Raw genomic sequence first — 24,016 nt, 5'->3', positions numbered from 1 at the left:
CCTAATCATTCAGGGTTTGTTAACATTTTGCATTATAATACATTTTTGCATTTTCAAAACAGGACGCCAACTTTCCATAAGCCAGAGAGAGGATAACAAAGCTGCAAGAGAGACGAGCAAGAACAGGTAAGAGACAATGGCACAATCATCATCATCACCACTTATTTATATAGCGCCACGGATTCCGCAGCGCTGTACAGAGAACTCACTCATATCAGTCCCTGCCCCATTGGAGCTTACAGTCTAAATTCCCTAACACATACCGACAGAGGGAGAGAGAGACTAGGGTCAATTTTGATAGCAGCCAATTAGCATACTATCTGTCTAAATTTGAATGCTGGAGAAAACTCCTGAACATTTATATTCAGGTGTATTCCTATACACCTATATACTTTGGGGGGGTGCTGCAGCCGTATCAGCTTAGGACTTCCAGAACCCTTAATCAGGCCATGCGTGACATTCTAGAAATCAGGGGAGGTAGAATTCCCTTCTGCACCGATATGTGCCCCTCCACGATTGTTTTTAACGTATGGAAATTTTTGCATTTCTCCAATAGGCACAGTCCCTGCCCCATTGGAGCTTACAGTCTAAATTTCCTAACATACACACAGACAGAGTCTAGGGTCAGTTTGATAGCAGCCATTTAACCTACTAGTATGTTTTTGGAATTCAATTACATACCTTAATTTGGGCTTATCACCTTCTTCAGGATTTCAATGAAGTTTTGCCGTCTTCTCTGATGACATTTTCAGTGATCTGAAAGACATTTTAATAGCTGCAAAAAGGCCACATGTGTTGGCCAACAAAAAGCAAGTCTTCCTGTGAGCCTTATTCAACACAGAAGCAAGTATCATGCTACCTCCTGAATAGAGACATTCTAGAACATGTAGTCAGAATAGGTACCTCTATGAACTTCTTTACATAGTGACTGTCGCAGACTAAGAGTCCCTTGACTATTCTTCTGGCCTCACCAAGGCAATATCTGGATTGATGTTCAGACTGCAAGAAATTTTAGTGAATTGACCTAAAGTTTTTGTTTTTATGGCCAGAATAATTTGATGCAGGCATAAGAACTCCTGTAGCCAATGACTGTGTTTTTCAGAGGGGCTTTGTCAAGGGCATAACATGGAGAACATGTACTGTTATTTGCATTTCCACCATTCTCATCGCTAAAAACTATATTGGTGCCATCCTTAACTTTAGCAAGAAGAGTTAGTGCATGTATTCACCATACTTAATATTTGGGCTTGATGAGATCAAAGTAGTTCTTCCACTTATGAAATGTGATAAAATGTCCCAAATAAGACTATGCAAATTTCCTATACAAACATCAATTGAAGGATAGTGTAAACCACTATGGTCTGTGTGTTTAAGAGTTAACTATGCCTTTTAGGGCATGGGTTTGATTCTGACTAAGGCTCCATTTGTGTCATGTTTCCCTGTGTTTGCGTAGGTTTCCTCCAGGCACTCCGGTGTCCTCAGAGTCCAAAAACATACTGGGAGGTTAATTGACTTCTGACAGCATTGACCCTAGTCTGTGTGTGTTGTAAGCTCCAATGGGGAAGGGACTAATGTGTATGATTACATACTCTCTGCACAGCACTGTGTAATATGATCAGCACTATATAAATGATAATAATTTATGCAGCCTTTATGCTGGTGGCCGAGCCTATAGTTTGAATTATGCTGGCTCTAGAAAGTCCTACTTGTGGTCAGGAAAGAGAAATGCTGTAATCTTTTTCTTCAGACCATCAAGCACAGCATCTGTGTGTTATACACAACACCCAAAGGAGAAACAATTAGGAAAGAAAGTGAGGAAATCTTGAGGTATTTCCTTATACGGTCAATCATTGCCAGCACTCCATTTTTTTTTCAATTTTACATACAGTACTTCACACCTTTTACGTAGGTATGTGCATGCACTGTGCGCAAATATGGTTTAGTATTGGCGATATCTAATTGTTTGTTGTTATACCCTGTCAATTAAGTAATTCTCATAATAGCAAAATCCTGTTGCTCTTTACCAGCTCTTGTCTATAGTGCATTGTCTCCATAGTCTGTGCTCGAGTAAAACTTGGCTTCTGTCTTATCTAGAATGTAAAAGCTCCTACTTTAGTTTCTACTATTGGGAGGGATTTATATGACGCATTTTAAATTCATTACATCACGGTCAAATGGGACACTGAAGTATAAAATACTGTTACATATAGTAAACTTTTTACAAGTACACCATATTCTAAAGTACAAATGGATTTATTAAATATTTTGTGACAAATGGAAATCAAGTCCAATATTGTAGGGGCCAATTAGACTTTGGGCCCAAAGCATGATCCCCTAGTAACTGACTGTGCAGTCCAAGCCTTGGTCTGAATGACCACTAGTCTAGCCCTAGTCCCCCTGTGGCTCTCCAGGTGTTGTGAAACTACAATCCCCAGCATGCTTTGACAGTAGATAGCCAGCCAATTGCTGGCAGAGCATGCTGGGGCTTGTATTTTCACAACAGCTGGAGAACATCAGGTTGGCCAGGCCTGTTCTAGTCAGTCCATTTTGGCCAGTCTAATTTGCATGAGTGCCATACTGAAGTAAATGGCAAGTTAGGAGATTAGCAACATTAAAAGCAAGGTGCACACTTTCACGCAGTGACTGCAACTCTGGTAGGGATTATATTTATCCCTAAAATATTGCAATGCGTTAGAATGGAGATATATGAAAACCGTTAAAGTGGACATCGATTTAGAAAACTTCTCTCAATAGAATGAGTGTAATAGCCATCGGTTCTGTTTTGGTTTCCATTATACATACTTATATATGCAATGCAAAAGTGATTTATAATGCTGACCACGCATAGGTTAATGCTGTAATTTAGCCTGAATGCCAGGACAAGGGTCCAATGTAGTCATAAAGGGTCAAATAGGATGGGATCTGGCCACTTGGCACACAAGCTTAGGAGTCTGAAGCTTCTTTCAGCTTTACTGGGGCATGTCTGTGCAGTCAGAAGAAGGTAACACACAAGGCAATACTGGTGATCTTCTGACTGCATTTGTCAACATGCCTCTTAATGACCCAATCAATTTCGATAGGATTATTAATCAGGCTCATTGTAAGACCACACAAATAATGCCATTATAGTGGCATGTGGGGCCAAGCTTAAGAGTAGGACTCACTGTTTTGGTAGGTAGGCAGGGTGCTTTTACAAACATTATTCCTAGAAAACAAAAGGGTGTAATTCAACTGCCTTTGTGAGCTCTGAACCGGTGTCTGCAGTGAGCTTACAACTCTACACTGAGCCAGGCCTGGACATGTAGCAAGATATGCGTTACAGCCTGTGCCAGTCACTATTATTTTTTTTTTTATAACAAAAAAACACTTTCAGATCAAAGATAGACAGAGAATTGCATTTACAATGAAAACTTTACTGAGTAGCTGTGAATCCAGCCTTCAGTTACAAATAGAAAATGTAGGAATTAGTTGAAGGCACATATTCTAAATAAAACTGTATACATATATATATATTTTTTACAGACTTATAAATATGCGTATAAGACCCGTGTGCGGCAGGATGCAGAATCAGTAGCACACGCGCATCATAATAACTTAATTGTAAAACCTGTCAAACAGATCACAGAATCTGGTAAGTGATCCTACTGGGTACACATAGGGTTAACTTGACGAGATGGAGGGGGCAGCAGCAGCACGCTCTTGGCCCCTTTACTGCCTTGGCATGCACTTAATTCCAGAGAAATGTGTTGCAGAATTCCCTGACAGTTAAAGGGGTTAAAATACCTGAGATACAGTTCGGCATTGAGTAAACACAGAAAACACATTAAATAAGAGGTGCAGCATTCAGCAGTGATGTACACTATTTGTGTACAAGAAGAGCAAGGCACTGATTGAAGGACATTGCATAAAATGATTTGCCATAGTGGTGTTCATGATACGGTATTGCTTTGAAGTGTAGGCCACAATGACAGGGATGAAGTCAGTATAGGGGGCAGAGAACAAGCCTTGCCCTTGGAGGTATCAGGAGACATGTATACGAGAATTGCACTATAATCTTTGGTTGATGGTTTCAATGAAGTGTATAACTGGTGGACCAGATGTCTGGAATTAGAAGCCCACTGGCAGAGAGAGGGGTTACACAGTGTGTGTGTGTGTGTGTGTGTGTGTGTGTGTGTGTGTGTGGAGGTTGGTAGGCTGCCAATACAGGAAGGGCAGTGCTGAAAATGAGGAAAGCACGGTTATATTCCAAGATAACAAAGTGAGTCAGTAAGGAATGCTAGCACAACATGCTGTGCCACAGCACCAGCTAATGCATCACTGTGAAATCATTTGTGTTGTGAAACGCAAACCATTGCAGGAAAATGGGCAAAGTAAGCATTGAAATGCAACCTAAAACAGAAACCGACAGGGTACACAAGAGTTCTTCATAGGTGTACAATATTGATTGCTTGCATTCCTATATTAAAGTATTTTAATGACCATTCACTAACTGGACTGGCAAGTAGGAGAAGCAAGCAGTAACGGTCCCACAGCCCAAAGGGTTATCATAAAATTCAAGAATAGTATTTCCAGGCCCCACCTTCACCCCCAAAAGAAAAAAATAAATAGAATAAAACTTCACAACGTAAAATTGGTGCATAAGGCTGAAGAAAACATGAATTGCACACAAGAGTAGACGGTGATAATTTCCCGCTATTATAATATCAATACAAGTTGGGTTCCTCTATTAACGCCAACAATACCCACCATAAGTATGATGTAATATATGTTCTGAATACAGTTCAGAACTTAAATGGATATGCACTAGAGGTAATGTGTATATTGTATACATCGAGCATGATTCATGTGTCTTTCTATTTGCCCAAAGTCAGTTTGCATTTGTCTACAGCTTGGTACTGCTATGGACTACAAAGTCGTGCAGCTGTCCCTTTTTACAATTCAGTTAAACACAGGGAATAGTCTATTTCTTATGTGTGTAACCTACCAAAAAGAAAGCGCAAATGCACTGACAAAGGGAGCTATGGAAGCTACATTTTCCACATGGACAATTAAAATATAATATTTCTTTGGCATAAAACTTAAACAGTGTCTGCCTCTAACTGGCAAACGGTACCCAGCCTGAGATATACAGATATGGATATAAATATATATACACACACAAATATACCCTGAGCAGACACCAAGGCCCCTTCTATCCACAGGGAGGTGGTCACGAGGCAGCAAATAGTGCAAAGGTTAGCAAGGGTTAAAATAACAATACATAATTAAAACCCAAGTCTGTCTCTCCCTCCCCTTCCCCATATATGTATTACAATGCTCACACATGCTATTGCTCTGCACAAAAGGCTCTTTCAGCCAGCAGTGTGTAAAGATCTGCAGAGAAGACGATAAAGTGCTGAGCGCTGTGAGGAGCCAGCTCATGAACACAGAAGAACCTATATACACTGGGACTATAAATCCCAAACCTATCCTAGGTTGGACAAGGAACTGATGACATTAGCACAAAGTGCCGGGCTCCAAGTGTGCATTCCGCAGATTTTAGGTCCCAAAAAAACAGGGACAGACTGCTGGGTACAGCACCTGATGTGTCAGCTAGTCAGTAAGTTTGGGTAACGGATGTGTTAGTAAGTAGATGGGTATGCCATGATAAACATCTGCATGACACTTGGTCCTCTGAACATGATGAATGGTGCACTGCTTACTTAATAACTCTGTAGAGCACACCGTAGTATGATGGCTGGAGCAGAGCTGAGGGGCAGAGCTGCTGGTCTGTTATCAAGGGTAAATGTTCAAGCATTAGCCTGTACCCCAGAAGTTGTGCTCTCCACCAAATTGGATGACACTCTGACGGTCTGTAGGAGTTGGATCTGGAGCTTTTAGTTTTTGGAGCATCTCTTCTATGATTTCTCTGACATTAAATTGCTGGCTGGGGTGAGGATCACCAGGGGAGAGAATGCTCCCTAGAGCATCAGGAAAAGTACAACCACGCTGTTCCTGTGCACTTGAAAGTGGGGGGCTATAAGTCAGGTCCAAAACATCGGAGCCTGGAAAGGGAGCCGGACAGTAAAAGGAGAGGTCCAACGGAGGAGCTGCTGAGAGCATTGGGGCCATGGAGAGACGTTCAGCTTTCTGTCGAGATTCCTCATGTCTGCGTTTCACATTCAAATCCATCTGTTTCAGCTCCTCCTGCACTTTATACACACATGATTCCGGGATTTTAATACCTGATGGAAAGAGAAAAGAAAAGAAGATTGATGCATAGTAATACTCATACTCAAAGCACAGTCACTGGCTACAAGGCAGAAGACTGACTGCAGGATAAGCCTCTGCCATGGGAGGAAAACAAATATCAGTGCCAGCTACTTACCCACTTGTTTATGTTTATCCTTGGTTTTTAAACGTACAATCTGTAGGTAACTGCTGCTGGTAATGTCAGAAATGACAGAGGCCATCCGACTCCAGACACGCAGCAGTGAACCACACAACATGTAGTAATGTCGAAGACGTAGTCCTTGTACACACTCCTTACCCTGCTGCACCAACTTACAGTTCCCATTCCTACATGAAAAGGAAAGCAGTGTAAGAAGGGAAAACGTAAAGATAACGACAAAATAGAAATAGTGAACGGAAAGAGAGAATACAGAGATAAAGATAAGGCAGAGCTTCATGGATATTACATAAGAGTCTGGAAAATGACTACTAAAGACTAATCTGAAAGGTCTTGAAACACGCACAGAAATGCTGTTCTGGTAGTCTCTGAAGCTAACATGAAGTATATAGCACTGCAAACTACAATATATATATTATAGAAATAAGCTTACAGTTCTCCTAGCCTTATTGCTCTGAATATTAAATAGGAAATACAATTAAGGCAATTAGGAATCCAATGAAGCTGCTCATGCTTTACTGGTAAAAAGTCACTCAGTAAGTCACTGTATTGTGGTTGCTTTTTAATTGAAATCCTGAAACCATATCTGGAGTACCATGCAGGAAGCCAATAAAATATACTGGAGTTTCTAAAGCTGATGCAACAATAATTGAAAATGTGCTAAGAACATTAATCTATTAAGCTAACCACATACACTGTGATATCACTAGCACAATTATAATGATCATATCAAACTGTACTTGATCTAATCCGATTTGGCCACTAATGTGTGTGGCCAGCTTGAGAATGCCTTGTTTAAGGCCCTTTCATTATAATGTTAGCTCTTCTTAAAGTAAAAAAAAGACAGATTGACTATAACAAAACCCTATTATGGCACAACCCAATGAGCATTGTTGCATTCCAAATGGAACGTATACCACCAGCCACCGATCTATTATACGGACAGCACGCAGTACGGAAGGGAATGACAAAATAATGAAGATGTCAATTTTTGCCGTATATGCTGCCCTTTTGGATAACATATGTGGACAGCATAGGAATCAATAGATCTCTAAGCCAACAGTATACTTGCATCACATTCAGTGTGGAACAGAATGTAAGTAGTTTCTGAAAAGACAACTGTCTAAACATGCATTAAGGGATGAAAAACAAACATGGAGATATGCACAAAATCTTACCACATGGTGTGGATGCAATTGCTGAAGGAGAATACATACTGACGTTCCCAATGTTGCTGAGCCTCCTCTGCCGTTACCTGAAATATGCGGCAAGTCACATGTAACATTCTCAAACCCTGCATGTCACATCTAGTGTTATATCACTGGCCCTGCCACATGCATGCTTACAACTGTAAAGGACAAAATAAGTGTTGTGCTGGCAGATTAAACTTGGACCCTGGACGATACTCTAGCAATGAGTCTCCATCACCTTCTAGATCTATGGTTACTGTGCTAAAGATCTTTACATAATCCCTCCGTTAAACGCTGTTTGCAAATGTATTTTCATGCAGACAAAGGTTTCTACAAGTGCAAACTCGCACCAAAAATGATGAATAGAGCAGATATCTCTCCAGGGAACAGCACCAACAACCCGTTTTATATGATTATACTTCTATACTATGATTGACTCTACTCAGTGTGGTGTGAAAACATTCTCTGTAACCCTCTTTATATTCCTGCAATGATCACATGTGATCTGCATAAGAGCCAAGAGCAAATGAGCATATAAATAATGGGCAGGGGGGTAACACAGTAAAAGTACACATCTAAGACAGTTCAGCTGGGGGGTAAACTATAATGAGGATTAAGGGGTCAGGACTTACTAGATGAGGAGGTAGAGAAAAGGATTCAATTTAAACCAATAATATTCCTGAAGTTCTCCTCGAATGCTGTGCTTATCTCAATTTTCACAATAGTATTATTTTATAAGAGGTTTACATAAAAACAATTGATAAACATTCACAGTCCTTTCATATCTGCACGTGCTAAGTTGTAACTGTGTTTGGCATTTTTTTACTCTGTCATTTTTTTGTCACAATTTCTATATTACACGACTGGTTCGAAGTGCCAAATGAAGGAAACTGTTTCACGGATCTGAAAAGCATCTACATGGCTATGATGAGTATCTTCACATACCTTGTAGTATTTGCTGAGCAGACTATCTAGTGTTTCCGGCTGGCTCTGCTTCCCAATGTTAGGTTTATACAGGTTAAATGACTTTCCATGTCTATGCTCTGCCAAAACTGCTGAGTACATTTCACCTCGAAGCTGGGGATGAAAGAAACATGAAATCCTTGCCAAAGTAAGGGAAACACTGAAAACGTGTAAAACTCACTACAAGTATAAATGCCTACACACCTTATGCGACAGGTAGAAGCCTTCGTTCGGAGCTTGGAGATGCCAAGATTTTTCCAGAGCTTTGTCCCAACTCAAACCCCGATCCACGCTGATCTGTGAAAAGCAATCGATTGAATCATGGGTTCAGTTAGGGGTAGAAATGGTCTCTGAAAATAACTTAGAGGTTACTCATTGCGGCAAAAACCATTACCTTGTAGAATACAACTTGCCCATCCTGAGGATGCCCTGGAGTCATAAAAATTTCTTTACTCTCTTGATAAATCTCATCCACTCCAGGAGCCAGATCTGGGGAAAGTTTCATGTACTCATTACAAACAAGCAAGCCTTTATTGGAAGCTTCCAAGCACAAACACAAACATATTGGCCATGCACTGGTTTAGAATTCTGACAACTCCTTCATTGTCAGCAATCTTACCTAAAATACCCATGTCATATTTGCCATCCTTCTTGTCCTTCTCGATGAGATAGTCAAAAGTGTCGGAGAAAAACTGAAACAGACTGTTTTGTTTGTGGACTTCCAGGCCTAGCATTCGGTTCAGAAACTTTGTCACAGAACATTCTGCCAAATAAAAAGAACAGAAAAATAAATAAGAGGCAGGACTCAATAAAAAGATGGAAGAGATTAAAGTGGACCTGTTGCCTGCGCACAGTGTCTCATTGAGTGATGCTACTTGTGCATTGGCTGCATTCTCATGAGAACTGTTTCAGCCACAAAATGGCTGCAACTGCTGCGTGTAGTAAAATGGTACACTTTAATATCATAGGGCAAAAATGCGAGCACACTGAGGGGAATTGGCATTGATCATGGTTTTCATACCTTTATCAACAACAACGTTGTACTTTGTCTCTCGACAGCAAATTCCTACTGAGAGAAGACCCTGCTTAATATCTGAGGAGAGAAGAGGAAAAAGTAAAAGTCATGTAAGGCATGTTTAAGAAAGAAAAAACAAAACAACTTGTTTCTCTGTATCCTTGCCTTTATTTAGAAAGTCGATATACTAAAGAGAATTGTATAACAATTTTTCCATGCAGCTAGAATATAAATTGCTCTCAGTTTACAGATTACTGTTAAATGGTGTTTGTCTGTGTTGTGTAACATTTACAACAGCAGCGATGTAGCAAGTAGTTTGTGCAGTAGGTATACAAAGAATTCAATCACACACTGCCTGACTGACACACAGCTGACAATCAAGAACAGGTACACTGATATTTCTAAACACAAAAGGCCACTTTTAGTCTTTTAACCTGGCTGGTGGCGGTGTTGGTATTTCCTGCTATGGAACTTAAGACAATTTAAGAGATTCTTCAGTCCTCTGCAATGGAGGACCAAACACCTGATGAAGCCTGGCAATAATGCAGACTTAAAAGTTCCTGAGGAGAGCAGCCCACTACAAGTTACCTGTCAAAAGCCCTGATATCCATAGGATAACCCCAAATTCCAACATGTGAAAGGGGTGTGGCCTTTCAGTCATGGTTTATTTAGAATGTGGGGGGGGTAGTTACCTAAAGTGTTCCAATTTTTCCTATCAGTTGGAGTACCGCAAGGCTCAGTGCTAGGTCCTCTGCTGTTCTCTATCTATACCGCTTCTCTTGGAAATCTAGCAAGTTCCTTTGGCTTTCAGTATCATCTCTATGCGGATGATACCCAAATCTATCTATCCTCTCCTGATCTCTCGACATGTGTGTTGTCCCGTGTAACTGACTGTCTTTCTGCCATATCATCTTGGATGTCCTCTCGCCAACTCAAACTTAATCTTTCTAAAACAGAGTTAATAATATTCCCACCCACAAGAGCATACCTGACATTTCTATCTCTGTTGATAACATGACCATAAATCCCACCCCACAAGCGCGCTGCCTAGGTGTAATCCTTGACTCACACCTATCCTTTGTTCCCCACATTGACTCTATATCTAAATCATGCTACATACATCTAAAGAACATTTCCAGAATTCGCACATATCTCACGCAAGACACTGCAAAAACCTTAATCCATGCACTCATCTCCCGCATTGACTATTCAATTTCCTCCTTACTGGTCTTCCCAAAAACAGACTCAAACCCCTACAATCTATTTTGCATGCTGCGGCAAAACTGATTTTCCTTGCAAATCGTTATTCCTCTGTTGAATCACTCTGTATGTCTCTACACTGGCTGCCTGTCTTCTACTGAATCCAATATAAAATACTTTTACTAACCTATAAGGCCATCAACAAAGCTGCACCAACATACATCTCCTCTCGTCTCAAAATATCTCCCAACTCGGCAACGTTCTACACAAGATCTGCGTCTCTCATCCACCCTCATTACATCCTCCCATTCCTGGTTACAGGACTTTTTTCGGGCTGCACCCACTCTATGGAATTCTCTCCCTCGCACAATAAGACTCTCCTCTGGTCTACAAACTTTCAAGCGTTCTCTGAAAACCTACCTATTCAGACAAGCTTATAATATTCATCAACCACCCTCTTAACCTTACCGCCTTTAGCCTCTTACCGCCTGTTACACATTTTCACACAAGACAACTACCCCCTGACCAACATTGTTGTGTGACAGGATCATTTAGCTTATGAGTCACTTTTACCTTTGCAGTCTGGCTGGGCCAAAATGCAAAATGTAGACTTAACCTCATGTGTCAATCTCCCATTGTCCCATAGATTGTAAGCTTGCGAGCAGGGCCTTCTCACCTCTGTCTGTTTTACCCAGTTTCTTTATTAGTTTATTATGTTTGTCCCCAATTGTAAAGCGCCACGGAATATGTTGGCGCTATATAAATGATGATGATGAATGATGATGAATGATGATGAAGGTATGCACTGTTATGGTGGATAAATGTATGAAAATGGACACCTCCTCTAAGTCGAGAGCATCATTAGTGACATTGTGTTTTTGGTCCCACTAGTGTATTAAAGTGGAACCAATTTCACCCACCCCAAATATTATGATATAATGTGAAGGAGGGAGATGTGTACAATGATGCGTCTCTATAAAGCAGACCTGACACTGGGTTCTCCAGCATGATTTTTTACACTACATAGTAAGCGAAAAAAACAAACAAAAACAACCCCCCCTCCCCCTCCCCTAAAGACAGGGGAGAACATGTAAATATCAGTCACCAGTCTACACATTGTGCCCAGGTTCATAAATAATTCTGTGTCCTGTCTTGTCATATAGTCATTTAATACACAGCTATCAGATTGTCTGCATGCCAGTGCTGACATTTCCTCCAATAAGGAGTTGCTGCTGAACACTGCTCTAGCTCCCCCTATTCCCCTGTGCTAGATAGAATGTAGGATTTGTGGCAGACCCTCGTGGGGAGTGAGGCAAGAGATAGTCAATGACTTTAGTTTTGCACTTTCCAGACATGGCACTATAAAACTCTCTAGTTGACTGGATTTGGGAGTTTATTACAGTTAAGAAATGTGTGTTGGATCTTTTAAAATCTCAAGTCAAACTTCTTTATTTGGGGCAGAGCATAAAGAGCAAACCAAGTAGACAGACTGCAGATAAACAGCCAAGTATTTTTTTACCACACATTCCTTCTCCATAGGATACTGCTTAGTAACATATAAATAAAATAAAAGTAAGAGTCCTTTTTAAGTATAGCTCATAACTACATTGTTTTGTGGTACTGTTATAATCCGTGAAGGGCAAGTTGGTTTAAAATTATGCAATTTTAAGGGTGTAGATGGCTGGAGTAACAGCAGAGCTGACAATCATTCACTGCATGAGATTTCATAACCTACTTTCTATGAATAAGAGGCATGGGGAAGCTTATTTAACAAGAACTGTGGCTGTACATGTACTGCCACAATCCTCATTGCTAACACCATCTTAGGATGATTCATTTTAATGAAACATTCTTTCAAACCGGAATGCAAGCAAATTATTAATTTTTTCATTTTTTTCTATTTATTGTTTATTATTATATCAGCAAACGGAACTGGAAGCTGAAGTCTGGGCTACCAGTTACACTGCGCATGTGTGAACTGGCAAGCTGGGTGACGCATTGCCTCAAACTGGCACAGCGAAGCACTAAGATAACTCTTATCACTGTCGGCTAATATCGAAGAGGCAGTGGAATATCTCTGTATTACTCAGCTGCCTCAGCAGGGCTTTATATTATTTCACGCATGCTCTGTGTATTGTAACTATTGAAACATGCCATTAAAACAGAGAAAAGAGGATTTACGTACTTACGTTAAATACGTTTCTCCGATTCCGTCTGGGGGACACTGCTTACCATGGGGTTGTGGAGGGAGCTTGGGGAGTTGGCACCTAACTAGTTAACTTTTAGTACTGCCAACAGACCCCTCCCCTCTACAATCCCCCTGCCCCCTCTTGCTCAGTTAATTAAAAAGCCCAAGGAGAAAAGGCCAGTCAAACAAGAGCACACAGAAGAAAAGCAGAAGGGAGGGATCGCAGTGTCCCCCAGACGGAATCAGAGAAACGGATTTAACGTAAGTACATAAATCCTCTTTTCTCTTTCATCCAGTCTGGGGGACACTGCTTACCATGGGGACGTTCTAAAACAGCCCCCTAAGGGTGGGACTACTCTGAAAGCCCCGCTCGTAAAGCACTACGAGCGAAATTTGCATCCGCGGATGCAAAAACATTAAACTGGTAAAATTTTATAAAGGTGTGGACAGAGGACCAGGCGGCTGCCCTACAAAGCTGGTCTGCAGAAGTCCCATTTCTCACGACGCCCCTACCGATCTGGTGGAATGCGCCGTAAGTCTCTCCGGCACAGGACAGTTAGCCTTTATGTAAGCTTGCCTGATGGTTGCCGTAATCCATCTTGCAATGGACTGTTTAGAGGCTGGCCAGCCTCTCTTATTGGCATCATAAAGAACAAACAGGGAATCAGTACGTCTAATCTGAGAAGTTCTTTTCACATAAATGCGGAGAGCCCTAACCACATCTAACTTTTCCACAGACTGTTGATCCGAATGGGAGGTAGATGAGAAGACCGGAACTACGATTTCCTGGTTCAGATGAAAAGCCGAAACTACTTTTGGAACGAAGGAAGGGAGGGTTCTTAACACCGCTCTGTCCTCGTGGAAAAACAGATATGGTTCCTGACAAGACAGAGCTCCTAATTCCGAAACTCTACGTGCAGATGCAATAGCCAAAAGAAAGAGGACCTTCCAGGTCAACCACTTCAAATCTACCAGAAGCAATGGCTCAAAAGGAGGCCCTTTAAGCATATCCAGTACCAGGTTGAGATCCCATGGTGCTGTAGGCGGAACATAGGGAGGTTGAATATGCAAGACTCCCTGGAGGAAAGTCCTAACATCTGGTAAATCCGCTAATTTCAGGTGAAAAAATACTGAAAGAGCCGATACCGGGACCTTTAGAAAACCTAACCGAAGCCCTGCTTCCAGGCCATCCTGAAGGAAAGCCAACAAGCGAGGGAGACGAAAGGAGGACGAGTGACATGTCCTATTTTCACACCATCTGATGTAGGCTCTCCAAATCCGGTGATAGATGCGAGCTGAAACTGGCTTTCTGGCTCGCATCATAGTGTTCACTACGCTGGAGGAAAAACCTCTAGCCCTCCAGAGGCTGGCTTCAACAGCCATGCCGTTAAAGTGAGCTGAGGTAAATTCTGGTGACGGAAGGGACCCTGCAGAAGAAGGTCGTCGAGACGGAAGACGGAAACCCTGTTCTTCCGCGATAGAGATTATGTCCGCGTACCAGACTCGGCGTGGCCATGAGGGAGCTATTAGAATTACTGGCAGACCGCCTTGCCTTACTCGTCTGAGTACGCGAGGAAGCATGGGGATCGGAGGAAACAGGTATCCCAACCTGAACTAACATGGCATTGTCATAACGTCCACTGCCACCGCTAAGGGGTCTCTTGCCCTTGCGCAAAACCTCTGAACCTTTCTGTTGTGTCTGGAGGCCATGAGATCTATGTCCGGAAGACCCCACCTCTGAACCAGAGACTGGAAAACTTGCGGATAGAGTGACCACTCCCCCGGCATCTTCTGGTTTCGACTTGGGTAGTCGGCCTCCCAATTTCTTATTCCAGGAATGTATACTGCCGATATTGCTGGAACATGATGTTCTGCCCAAACCAGAATTTGAGCTGCAATGTTCATTGCAGCTGCACTCCTGGTTCCTCCCTGCCTGTTGACATATGCCACGGCCGTGGCATTGTCGGACTAAACTCTGACAGGGTGGCCCCGGAGGGGGGACTGGGCCCCCCAGAGGGCCAAAAGAATAGCCTTCAACTCTAGCACGTTTATTGACAGGGCTGATTCCTGAACCGACCAAAGCCCTTGGAGCCAGAGGTGCAGGATTACCGCCCCCTTACCTTTCAGGCTATGATCCATGACCATGGAGCGAAGGACCTGCCCACTGTCATGTGATCCTGAATCAGCCACCACTGAAGCGATTCTCGCGCCCTCGGAGATAGAGAGATCCTCTGAAGGTCCAAGCGTAGGTGGGATCCTGACCATTTCGTCAAAAGATCCCACTGAAAACATTGAGAATGGGCTCGACCGAAGGGGATGGTCTCGAAGGAGGCCACCATCTTTCCCAGCAGCCGCATGCACAAGTGCATTGAGGGGCTGGGAGAAGACAAGACCTGAGTTGTTATGCTCTGAATAGAACTGACCTTCTCGACAGGAAGGAATACCCTCTGCTGGCTGGTGTCCATAATGAGCCCTAGGAAAACCATGCGTTGACACGGAACCATCTGGGATTTCTTTAAACTTATTAGCCATCCATGGCCCTCGAGAACCGCCAAGGTGAGAAATAAGTGATGACGTAAGCCATTTGCTGTGGAGGATTTGATGAACAGGTCGTCCAAATAAGGCAGGACCTGAACTCCCTGAAGGTGAAGACATGCTGCCATTACTGACATGATCTTCGTGAAAACCCTCGGCGCTGTTGAGAGGCCGAAGGGGAGGGCCCGAAACTGATAGTGGAAGGATCCCACCGAGAATCTTAGGAGGGACTGATGGTGGATCCAAATGGGAATGTGAACGTATGCGTCTTATGTCTATAGACGCCATAAACTGATCCTTCTCTAAGCCATTTATCACCGACCTTAGGGATTCCATCCGAAATCCGTAAGTGCACATTGAGGCCCTTTAGGTTTAGTATGGGACGAAAGGAGCCGTCCGGCTTCTTCACCAGAAACAGGTTTGAATAAAACCCCTGTCCCTTCTGGAAAACTGGGACCCTGCAGATAACTTTTTGAGAAAGAAGAGAGGCGACACAGTCCTGTATCGCCTGCCTTCTTGAAGGATCTCGGGGGGGAGGGGGGGGGGGCGGAGTCACGAAGAAGCAATGTGGAACCAGGCCCAGCAGGTCTATCCTGTACCCCTCTGATATAATGCCCCAAATCCAAGGATCTTGGGAGGACACTGCCCACTGTTCCAGAAACAAAGACAGACGTCCCCCCACTGGCGCCCCTTCCAGGAGAACAGAGTGGTCGTCAGGACGCAGGCTTCTTCTGAGTCTTGGAGGCCTGGCGCCTAGCTGCAAACGAGGATCTCCCCCTGGCAGAGGAGCCTCGAGAATTGGGCTGTCTGCCTCTGAAGGACTGTCCTCTAGGCAAGGAGGTCCCCCGAAAGGAGCTGACCCGAGGGTTTCGGCTCCTGCTAGGGAATACTGGCAAGGAAGTGCTTTTGCCCCCCGTTGCCTGTGAGATCAGGGTATCCAATTCCGGGCTGAACAAACCTGCTGCAGAAAAAGGAATGGTTTCCACTGACTTTTTTGATTCCGCATCTCCTTCCCAGGATTTCAGCCATAATGTTCTTCTTGCTGAAATAGATGCAGCCTGAATAGAAGAGGATACAGCCGCTGTGTTCTGGGCCGCCTCATAAAGGTACCCCGATGCCTCCTTCAAATGCAAAGCCAGGGAAAGTAAATCAGAGTCCTGTAAGGCCTCTGTCAGCTGGTCTGCCCATGCTTCCATAGCTCTAGCAACCCAAGCTGAAGCAAATGTGGGCCTAAAGGAAGAACCCGCAGCTGCAAATATAGATTTCAGCTGGGATTCCACTCTGCGGTCATTGACGTCCTGCAGAGATGCAGAACCAGGAGCTGGGAGTAAAGTGTGCTTGGCCAATCGGGCTATTGGAATATCCACTTTTGGAATACTCTCCCAGCGAACCACATCTTCCTCCTGCAATGGATACAAGGAAGAGAACCTTTTGGGAACAGAGAACCTTTTATCACGCTGTTTCCAGGCTCCTTCTGCAATATCCTTAAGCTCTACGGAAGGGGGAAAACGAATAGCCTTTCTTTTGGCCTTCTTAAAGAGACTTCTGTCTCTAGGAATAGGATCCTCCGGTTCTGGGAGGTCCAACGCCTGTCTTACTGCTAAAATCAAATCGTTAATAAATTGGCTTTTAGAGCTTTCTTCCTGTCCCAAAGTTTGAACCTGGTCAGGATCAGAATTAATTTCCCCCTCTTCCTCTGAAAACTCCTCAGAATCTGAAAGGACCATAAGGGGATTATCAGATCTAGGCCTCCTTATTTTAGCAGGCGGAATGTTTGGGGATTCAAGTAACTGGTTTAGTTTATCCAAACCCTTTATAAATGCTGCAGACCATGCCGGTTCTGTGGGAACAGGGGTTTGGTCTGTATGTAGAGAGGAAGGTCCTGGTATAGACGTTCCAATAGAACCTGTGGTAACAGGGAGGCCCAACTGCGTACTAGTATTATTAGCCACCGAAGTTGCCAAAGTAGATAGCAATTGATTGGATTGAAAAACCATCTGTGCTAAAGAGGAAGCTGACTGTGTCAGGGAGGTGACCCAGGCCGGTTCCTCCGTCAGTGGGGCTGAAATATGCTGGGTTTGTGCAGGGGGGACCCCTGCTTCGCAGACAGAGCAGAGCGCCAACGGGTCCTTCTGCCCACAAGGTAATTTTACACTACATTTAGAACATGTAACATATTTTGCAATAGGGCCCTTTCCCTTATCTGTCATTTCCTAATAAAGGAAGGCACACCAAACACACAGACTTAAATTGTTAAATTTAGTTGAGTAGAGAGAGAGAGTTATAAATGTGTGGAGAGACTAGTGTAACAACAAGTAATTAACTAATGTAGATATAAAAGTTGTACTTGAAATAATATTAAACACAAATAATAGTTAAGCAAGTAGGAGAACTATGATATAACCCCTACTAGCCCCAATTGTACACAGCAATACAAAGTATGTGTTTAAGTAAATCAGATCCTTAGCCCATAGGCCAAACAGGGGAGAAGTCCAACAGCAGTATCTTGGTGCCTGCTCCCTCAGATCTGTTCTCTTCCAGGGCTTCTCCTTGGCGCCAGAAGACTGGGACAAACCATCTCTCTCTCTGGAAGGAGGGGAGAGCTCTATGTCTTAGCTCCCCTTCCCCCTTCAGTAAGCTGTTTCTGTGGTCTGTATCAAAAAAACCCCCAAAAACTGGTTATGTGGCAGAGTAGTGGAGACCTCCAGAGAGGAGGTCTCCGCAGCCGATGATACCCGATGCCCCCTCCTATGTATGAGGGGGGATCCTGGTATAGCCCCCTTCTCCTCTCCTCCGTAGCGCCGCTCTGACCCGATCCAAGATGGCCGCCGGCATATTAACTATCCGATAACCGGCGCTCTATGCCTGCAGTGGCAGCGCCGGTTATCGGAGGGGGGGCTCCAGGAGTGACAGCGGTCCGTGAGACCGCTTGTCACTCCTAAATCAGGCACCTATTCTTCCTGTCCCTGTCAGTGAGAGCCGCTGGCTCTCATCTGACAGGGGAGTGCCTGCGCTGTCTAGCTGTGAGTATGTTCTCTATAGTAGAACACACTCCAGCTCTGCCACCTGTTAAAAAATACAAGAATAAAATAAAATGAAATAAAAAAAAATTACATTAAGCACTAAAAAACACTGTCCAACTCCCTGGGCACCTAAAAAAAACTGAGCAAGAGGGGGCAGGGGGATTGTAGAGGGGAGGGGTCTGTTGGCAGTACTAAAAGTTAACTAGTTAGGTGCCAACTCCCCAAGCTCCCTCCACAACCCATTGGTAAGCAGTGTCCCCCAGACTGGATGAAAGAGAAATAGTGCAAACTGTGCTCACAGCACAATACGTTGCACTGTAACTGCACTCACAGGGGACACACTGTCCTGTTAAATGTATATTTAAGATGCATGATGTACATTAAACACCCATGTGTATGAGGCCTTAACCATCATCTGCAGCATATTAGCCTTGCTATATGAAGGCACTCTGACAAAACATGCTGGAGATTAGCCAGACACAACTCTGTTAACTAGATCTGCGGATCTGAAGTCTCACTGCTAGTTCTGGATGAGAGCCTTTCCAAGGAGAAGCGAAGGACCCAATTGCACAACTCATAAAAAGAGAAAAACAACGTCTACTTGTATCCTGTATGGTTCTTGTTTTTATATGAGTGGAGAATAAATGATCATTTAGTTGCACTGGTGCCATGTTTTTACCTCTTCTGTTTCGTCACCATCTCCAATAGGCTGATCAAATATAAAGAGTGTATCTAATTATGCAGTTACTACTGTGAGGACTGAAGTCAGGGTAAGTATCTAATAATGCATTCTATGTACATTATATATGGAGTGCTGGAGAGAACCGGGGATCTCTACACTAGACAGGTGACTAGACAGGTGTCTCTTTAGATATAACTACTTACCCTGGAAGAAAGCTGTAGGACCTCCTGGATATCCATGTGGGGGAGACACATCTCTTTGTGTCTGGTTTAGAATAGCAGATAATACCTGTTCCAGTGATCGTGACCCATACTATAAAGGGGGAAAAAAAAGAAAATACTTCCTAAAAGCTGCCTGCATGCAAATCAATCCAAAATCACACAATGAAAAGAGAAACACTCTATATTACTAGCATGCCCTAAAGCACAAACCTTGTTCTCAAAGTTGTACTTGCTGAGATCTCTGGATTCTGTGGCTCTCCTATCCCCATGAGTAAGTGCGCCCTGTTTGAGTGGTTACAGACTGTTAGGAGATCTTGCACTTGTGAGTAAGAGGAGAAAAGAACATTTTACATTGGAGTGAAGAAATGTACACTCACCAGGCTCTCCAGTCTTTTGGCTACAATTGAAGCAAATCGCCTCTCTCCCGCAAGCTCTGAGATGAGGAAAACGTACTCAGGAGCAGATACCTGGTTAGAGCGGTGTGTACGACCTGGAAAAGTCATGTGATAAGGCACTAATTGTCATGGCAGCAGTCTGAGCACAAACAATTAGTCAAAAGTGAGGTGAACAAGTCCGTGCACAGAAAGCGAATAAATGTGAAAGACACTATCAAGTACAAAACTATGACTGGAATTCAAAAAGCATAACAGTACTCACCAAATTGTTGGATTGCTCTGTCCGCACTCCAGGGCAGTTCCAGAGTCATGTGTACTCGTCGACGTTGATTTGGTACTCGACGGTCAGCCTGTAGAGAAATACCTGAACTCGACGCCTCAGAAATAATCGCCACCAGCTTGAAATGAGATATGTATGGAGAATGGTAAGTTGTGGGCGACGAGGGGGCAAAACAAAGTGAGATGCATGTGAGTTATAACAGCAATTATACTGCAGAAGTAACATATTTATTTGATTTAGACTAGACACAATGGGGCGTATGCAATTGTTTAGTTTCCGCACCGCGAAAAAACTACTACCGTTATTACGGTAGTAGTTAGCTGGATTTCAGCTCGCGGCTCCCTGAGCTGCGAGCTGAAATCAGCGAGAAAATTACCGTATTAACTGTTTCTCCGCACACTATTACCGTAATAACGGTAATAGTCCGTGGAGCGCGAGATTTTCTGCGTTTCCGCCGACAATTGAATACGCCCTAATGTGTGGGAGTGTTTAGAGAATCCCTATTTTTCAGCATTGGTAGTGAATCCAGCATTATGTAAGTAGGCAAAAAAATTTGGTACAGTTATTGCTGGTATAGGGAAGGATACACACCTACAAAACTTGAAAAAGGCCTGATGACTATGGATAAAGCAAATAAAGAATCTGCATAATACTCATAAAGCTAATTTAGATCCAGTGACAGGAAATGGGCACAGACACAGAGCTTACATGCCCCCCCCCCACCACCTTAACATGTATTAAAGCTACATACACACAAACACCTACGAAACCTCCAATACCCATGCCACACCGACCACATAATTAGCAACTGTATGCCCAGTGTGTCTGCACAGAACACATGATCAGGAACAGTTGACAATGTCCCATCACACAAATAAATAGGTACACTGGACTACAATAAGGTCACTGTTATATCTTCAATAATATACAGTGTAGACACACAGAAAGCGCTATATAAAAAAGTGATCAGAATGCTAATTTAAAAAAAAAAAAAAGAAAAAGTTCTCATGACTTCACCTTGCTCCCATTCATAAAACGTTCCTTTTCCCGTAAGTTAACATTGTCTATGGATAAGTTTTGTTCGGCTCGAGATTCAAAGCCCACAGATCCGTCACTGCGACGAACCACTCTGCCTTTCCTGCCAGTCATCTGGGAAAGAAATGTCACCATGACTACGTGGAGAAATCAAGACTATAGAGAGTGGCAACACGATATAGTCCACATACCTCAGCCACCTTTTCTGGACCCCCAAGCTGGTCTATAAGCACATCCAATGTATTGAGAGGTAACATCTTTCCTAATTCCTCCACCTTGGCTAACAGCTCACTCTTCATGTGCTCCACCTGCTCCGGGCCTATGCGCATGGAGAAAAATAAATAAATAACTGTTCAGAAAATAACACTCCCTCCTTTGTTGTGCTCCTAAAATGCATCCGGCCTCCTATTTATATTATAGTAGAGACAGCTTCAAAGATATTTTCATCCTCTCTTGCATAAATTCTATGAGGATAATTAGAAAGTATACTGGTGAGCTTGAAATATTTCGTCACAAAGCCTTTTAACAATGGGCAGTTGTTTATAAAGCTTTCTTTTAATTTGCAAAAGTATCAAAATAATAACAAAGGAAGACAGAAATGTTTCCTATTGTAACAATGTATCAAACACAGCATTTTTTTTTTATTTTTTTTTTTTAAAGAAAGTAAGTATACTCATAAAAAATGCTCTTATAATAGCCCAAAAGACTTGAAGATTACTTGGGACACCAAGCCCCATCCACTACCCTTCCAGTATTTCCAGGGTCATGATGGTATTTTCAGACTCAATAGTCAGGCAGCGCTTGTGAAAAGGGATCACTACACTTGGACAGCTGCACTGCAAAGAGATCCAAACTGGTATGGTGAGCAGAGTCTGTGTTGGAACTAGAATGTTCCCTTAAGGTTACTGTGTTCATCTCCACTATCTCTCTCCACAAAGATTAACACTCTCCATTCTGGGAGCAGAGTGGATGAGGTTCCAAAAAATGACTGTCTGTTGAGCTCTACATTGGATTGAAGATTTTAAAATTTCATTGTCATATATTATGTTATGAAGTGTTCGCTCGTGTCTTACTTGACTATTATGTTGTTGTTACCTCCAGAGTTTAATTTTGAAACTTAAAATATATAAACTATTTATACCAATCTCATGGGGTTTATGTGCCACCACATTATTTCATTGTTCAAAGAATTATTTCATTTACCGAAAAAGCAGCACCAATATTCCTTTTTATTTTTTTTGGACTTTGCACTTTAGCACCTGACGGTTTGAGTTAGCACATTCATTGGTTGATTTCGTTTTCTACTTTTATTTTTTTTTCACCAACGTCATGAGTTTTCATTTTTATTTTTTACAACCATGAAAATTACATAGAAAGTCATTTAAAAATTAATAAATAGCACAGAACTGTAGGAAAATAACTTTTTCATTATACCATATTTGGATACAATAGTGAGACCAACTGTCAACTCCATGCTGAAAAGTTATAGCTGCTTACCATGATCAGGTAGTATCAGCCCATTTAATGTGTGTTCCACAAAGATGACATCATCATTGTCTTGTAGGGACTCGGGAGAAGAGTTGAAGTCACTGTCCAGCACACCATCAGAATCTGAGCTACTCTCTTCACTGATTCGAATTAATCCAACAAGGTCTAGACGTGACATTTTCCCACTACGTGGCTTTCCGCGTCCTGTGGAGTATACAAAGAAAGAATCATGGTACAGAAAACAGTTGAGGGCCAATAGGTGGGGAACAAGGAAAGATTCAGGTGACTATACAAAACAGACTTTAGGATAGGGTAAGGTTACAACACAGTCAAATAAGAGTTTATTGATGTGCCATAGGAGAATGGAAGATACAGCAGGACAGAAAATAGTAAATTTATATGGAAGGTGAAACAAAGAAAGGCTATCTTTCACGCACTTTTTCTTTTCAGCAAGCCCTTCTCACGTTTCCTTTTGCTTGATGGGAAATGCTTCAGGATCAGAGACTTGAAAACACCCCTGAAAGGTTAAGATGGTTCAATGGCAATTACCACTCTCTCCAATGTACGGACATATATTATGTAACCATTTAAACAATAAAAACTACGCTGTTGTGTTCTCAAACTCACTCTGCAGCTGATACAAAGCGGTCAAGATGTCCATCATTTTCATCCATCACTTCTCGAGTCCGAGCTTCACCAGTAGATTGCAAGCCAATAACCACACACTGCAAAGAATACATATGGCTATAGACACAATGCAAATGAAATCAAATGTTCAAGGAATTCAATCATGAACCCCAACATCACAAATTAAGCCTTTATCCGGCACAAAATATTTTACAGTGATAGCAGTTAAACTGTAATTGTATTACAAGTGTCCACCAACAGGGGGAGCTCATTCAACACGATACAAAAATAAACCACACAAAACATTTTATAAATCTTTTTATAAGAACATTGGACTGAAACATTGCTTAGTTTAAAAAAATCAATTTGAGAGACATTTATGAAACGGTGTACAAAAGGTGATGTAACCTGATTAGATGTTTGGTTTAATTTCCAAAATTATTGGGATGGGGGTTGAGATCACATTGATTGCTATGGGCTACACCACCTTTCTATCATGGTACAGATAAATAAAGTGCAACGGTCTTCTTTTCCTGCCCTCTATACATAGATATTTCCACTATTCTTATTGATCATTTCATCAGCTGAAACACTGTTCATCTGAAGTCTTTGATTGTATTTTACTTTGTCCATGAAAACAGAAATAAATACAAATTATACTACCCATATATTTGACTGGAATTCACTACAAAATTAAAGTGAAAATAAAACACTATTTATATAAATTGTCATTTTCTTATAAAAATGGAAAACGAAATACTATAAAAATAAAAAAAAAGGAAAAAT

General features: G+C 42.3%; 1 protein-coding gene across 3 annotated transcripts in view; it reads right to left on the bottom strand.

The window, feature by feature from the left end:
- Positions 1 to 3,397: 3,397 nt before the first annotated feature.
- SBNO2 (strawberry notch homolog 2) overlaps positions 3,398 to 24,016 on the bottom strand; it is a 57,172-nt gene continuing 36,553 nt past the window's right edge. For all 3 annotated transcript variants that reach the window (XM_075205884.1, XM_075205892.1, XM_075205899.1), the window contains 17 exons: positions 23,231 to 23,328; positions 23,041 to 23,120; positions 22,613 to 22,807; positions 21,307 to 21,434; positions 21,098 to 21,229; positions 20,063 to 20,198; positions 19,783 to 19,895; positions 19,616 to 19,687; positions 19,388 to 19,496; positions 9,563 to 9,634; positions 9,161 to 9,304; positions 8,936 to 9,030; positions 8,746 to 8,838; positions 8,524 to 8,655; positions 7,567 to 7,643; positions 6,368 to 6,558; positions 3,398 to 6,224 (listed from right to left, as the gene is read on the bottom strand). In XM_075205884.1, coding sequence (XP_075061985.1) covers positions 5,797 to 6,224; positions 6,368 to 6,558; positions 7,567 to 7,643; positions 8,524 to 8,655; positions 8,746 to 8,838; positions 8,936 to 9,030; positions 9,161 to 9,304; positions 9,563 to 9,634; positions 19,388 to 19,496; positions 19,616 to 19,687; positions 19,783 to 19,895; positions 20,063 to 20,198; positions 21,098 to 21,229; positions 21,307 to 21,434; positions 22,613 to 22,807; positions 23,041 to 23,120; positions 23,231 to 23,328 — 2,295 coding nt within the window. In that variant the 3' untranslated portion in view covers positions 3,398 to 5,796. The remainder of the gene's footprint in view (positions 6,225 to 6,367; positions 6,559 to 7,566; positions 7,644 to 8,523; positions 8,656 to 8,745; positions 8,839 to 8,935; positions 9,031 to 9,160; positions 9,305 to 9,562; positions 9,635 to 19,387; positions 19,497 to 19,615; positions 19,688 to 19,782; positions 19,896 to 20,062; positions 20,199 to 21,097; positions 21,230 to 21,306; positions 21,435 to 22,612; positions 22,808 to 23,040; positions 23,121 to 23,230; positions 23,329 to 24,016) is intronic.

Source organism: Mixophyes fleayi, chromosome 1 (assembly GCF_038048845.1).
Source record: "Mixophyes fleayi isolate aMixFle1 chromosome 1, aMixFle1.hap1, whole genome shotgun sequence".
Classification (NCBI taxonomy): Eukaryota; Metazoa; Chordata; class Amphibia; order Anura; family Limnodynastidae; genus Mixophyes; species Mixophyes fleayi.
The sequence above is the reverse complement of the archived record's forward strand: the minus strand, read 5'-3'. Positions and strand labels throughout refer to the sequence as shown.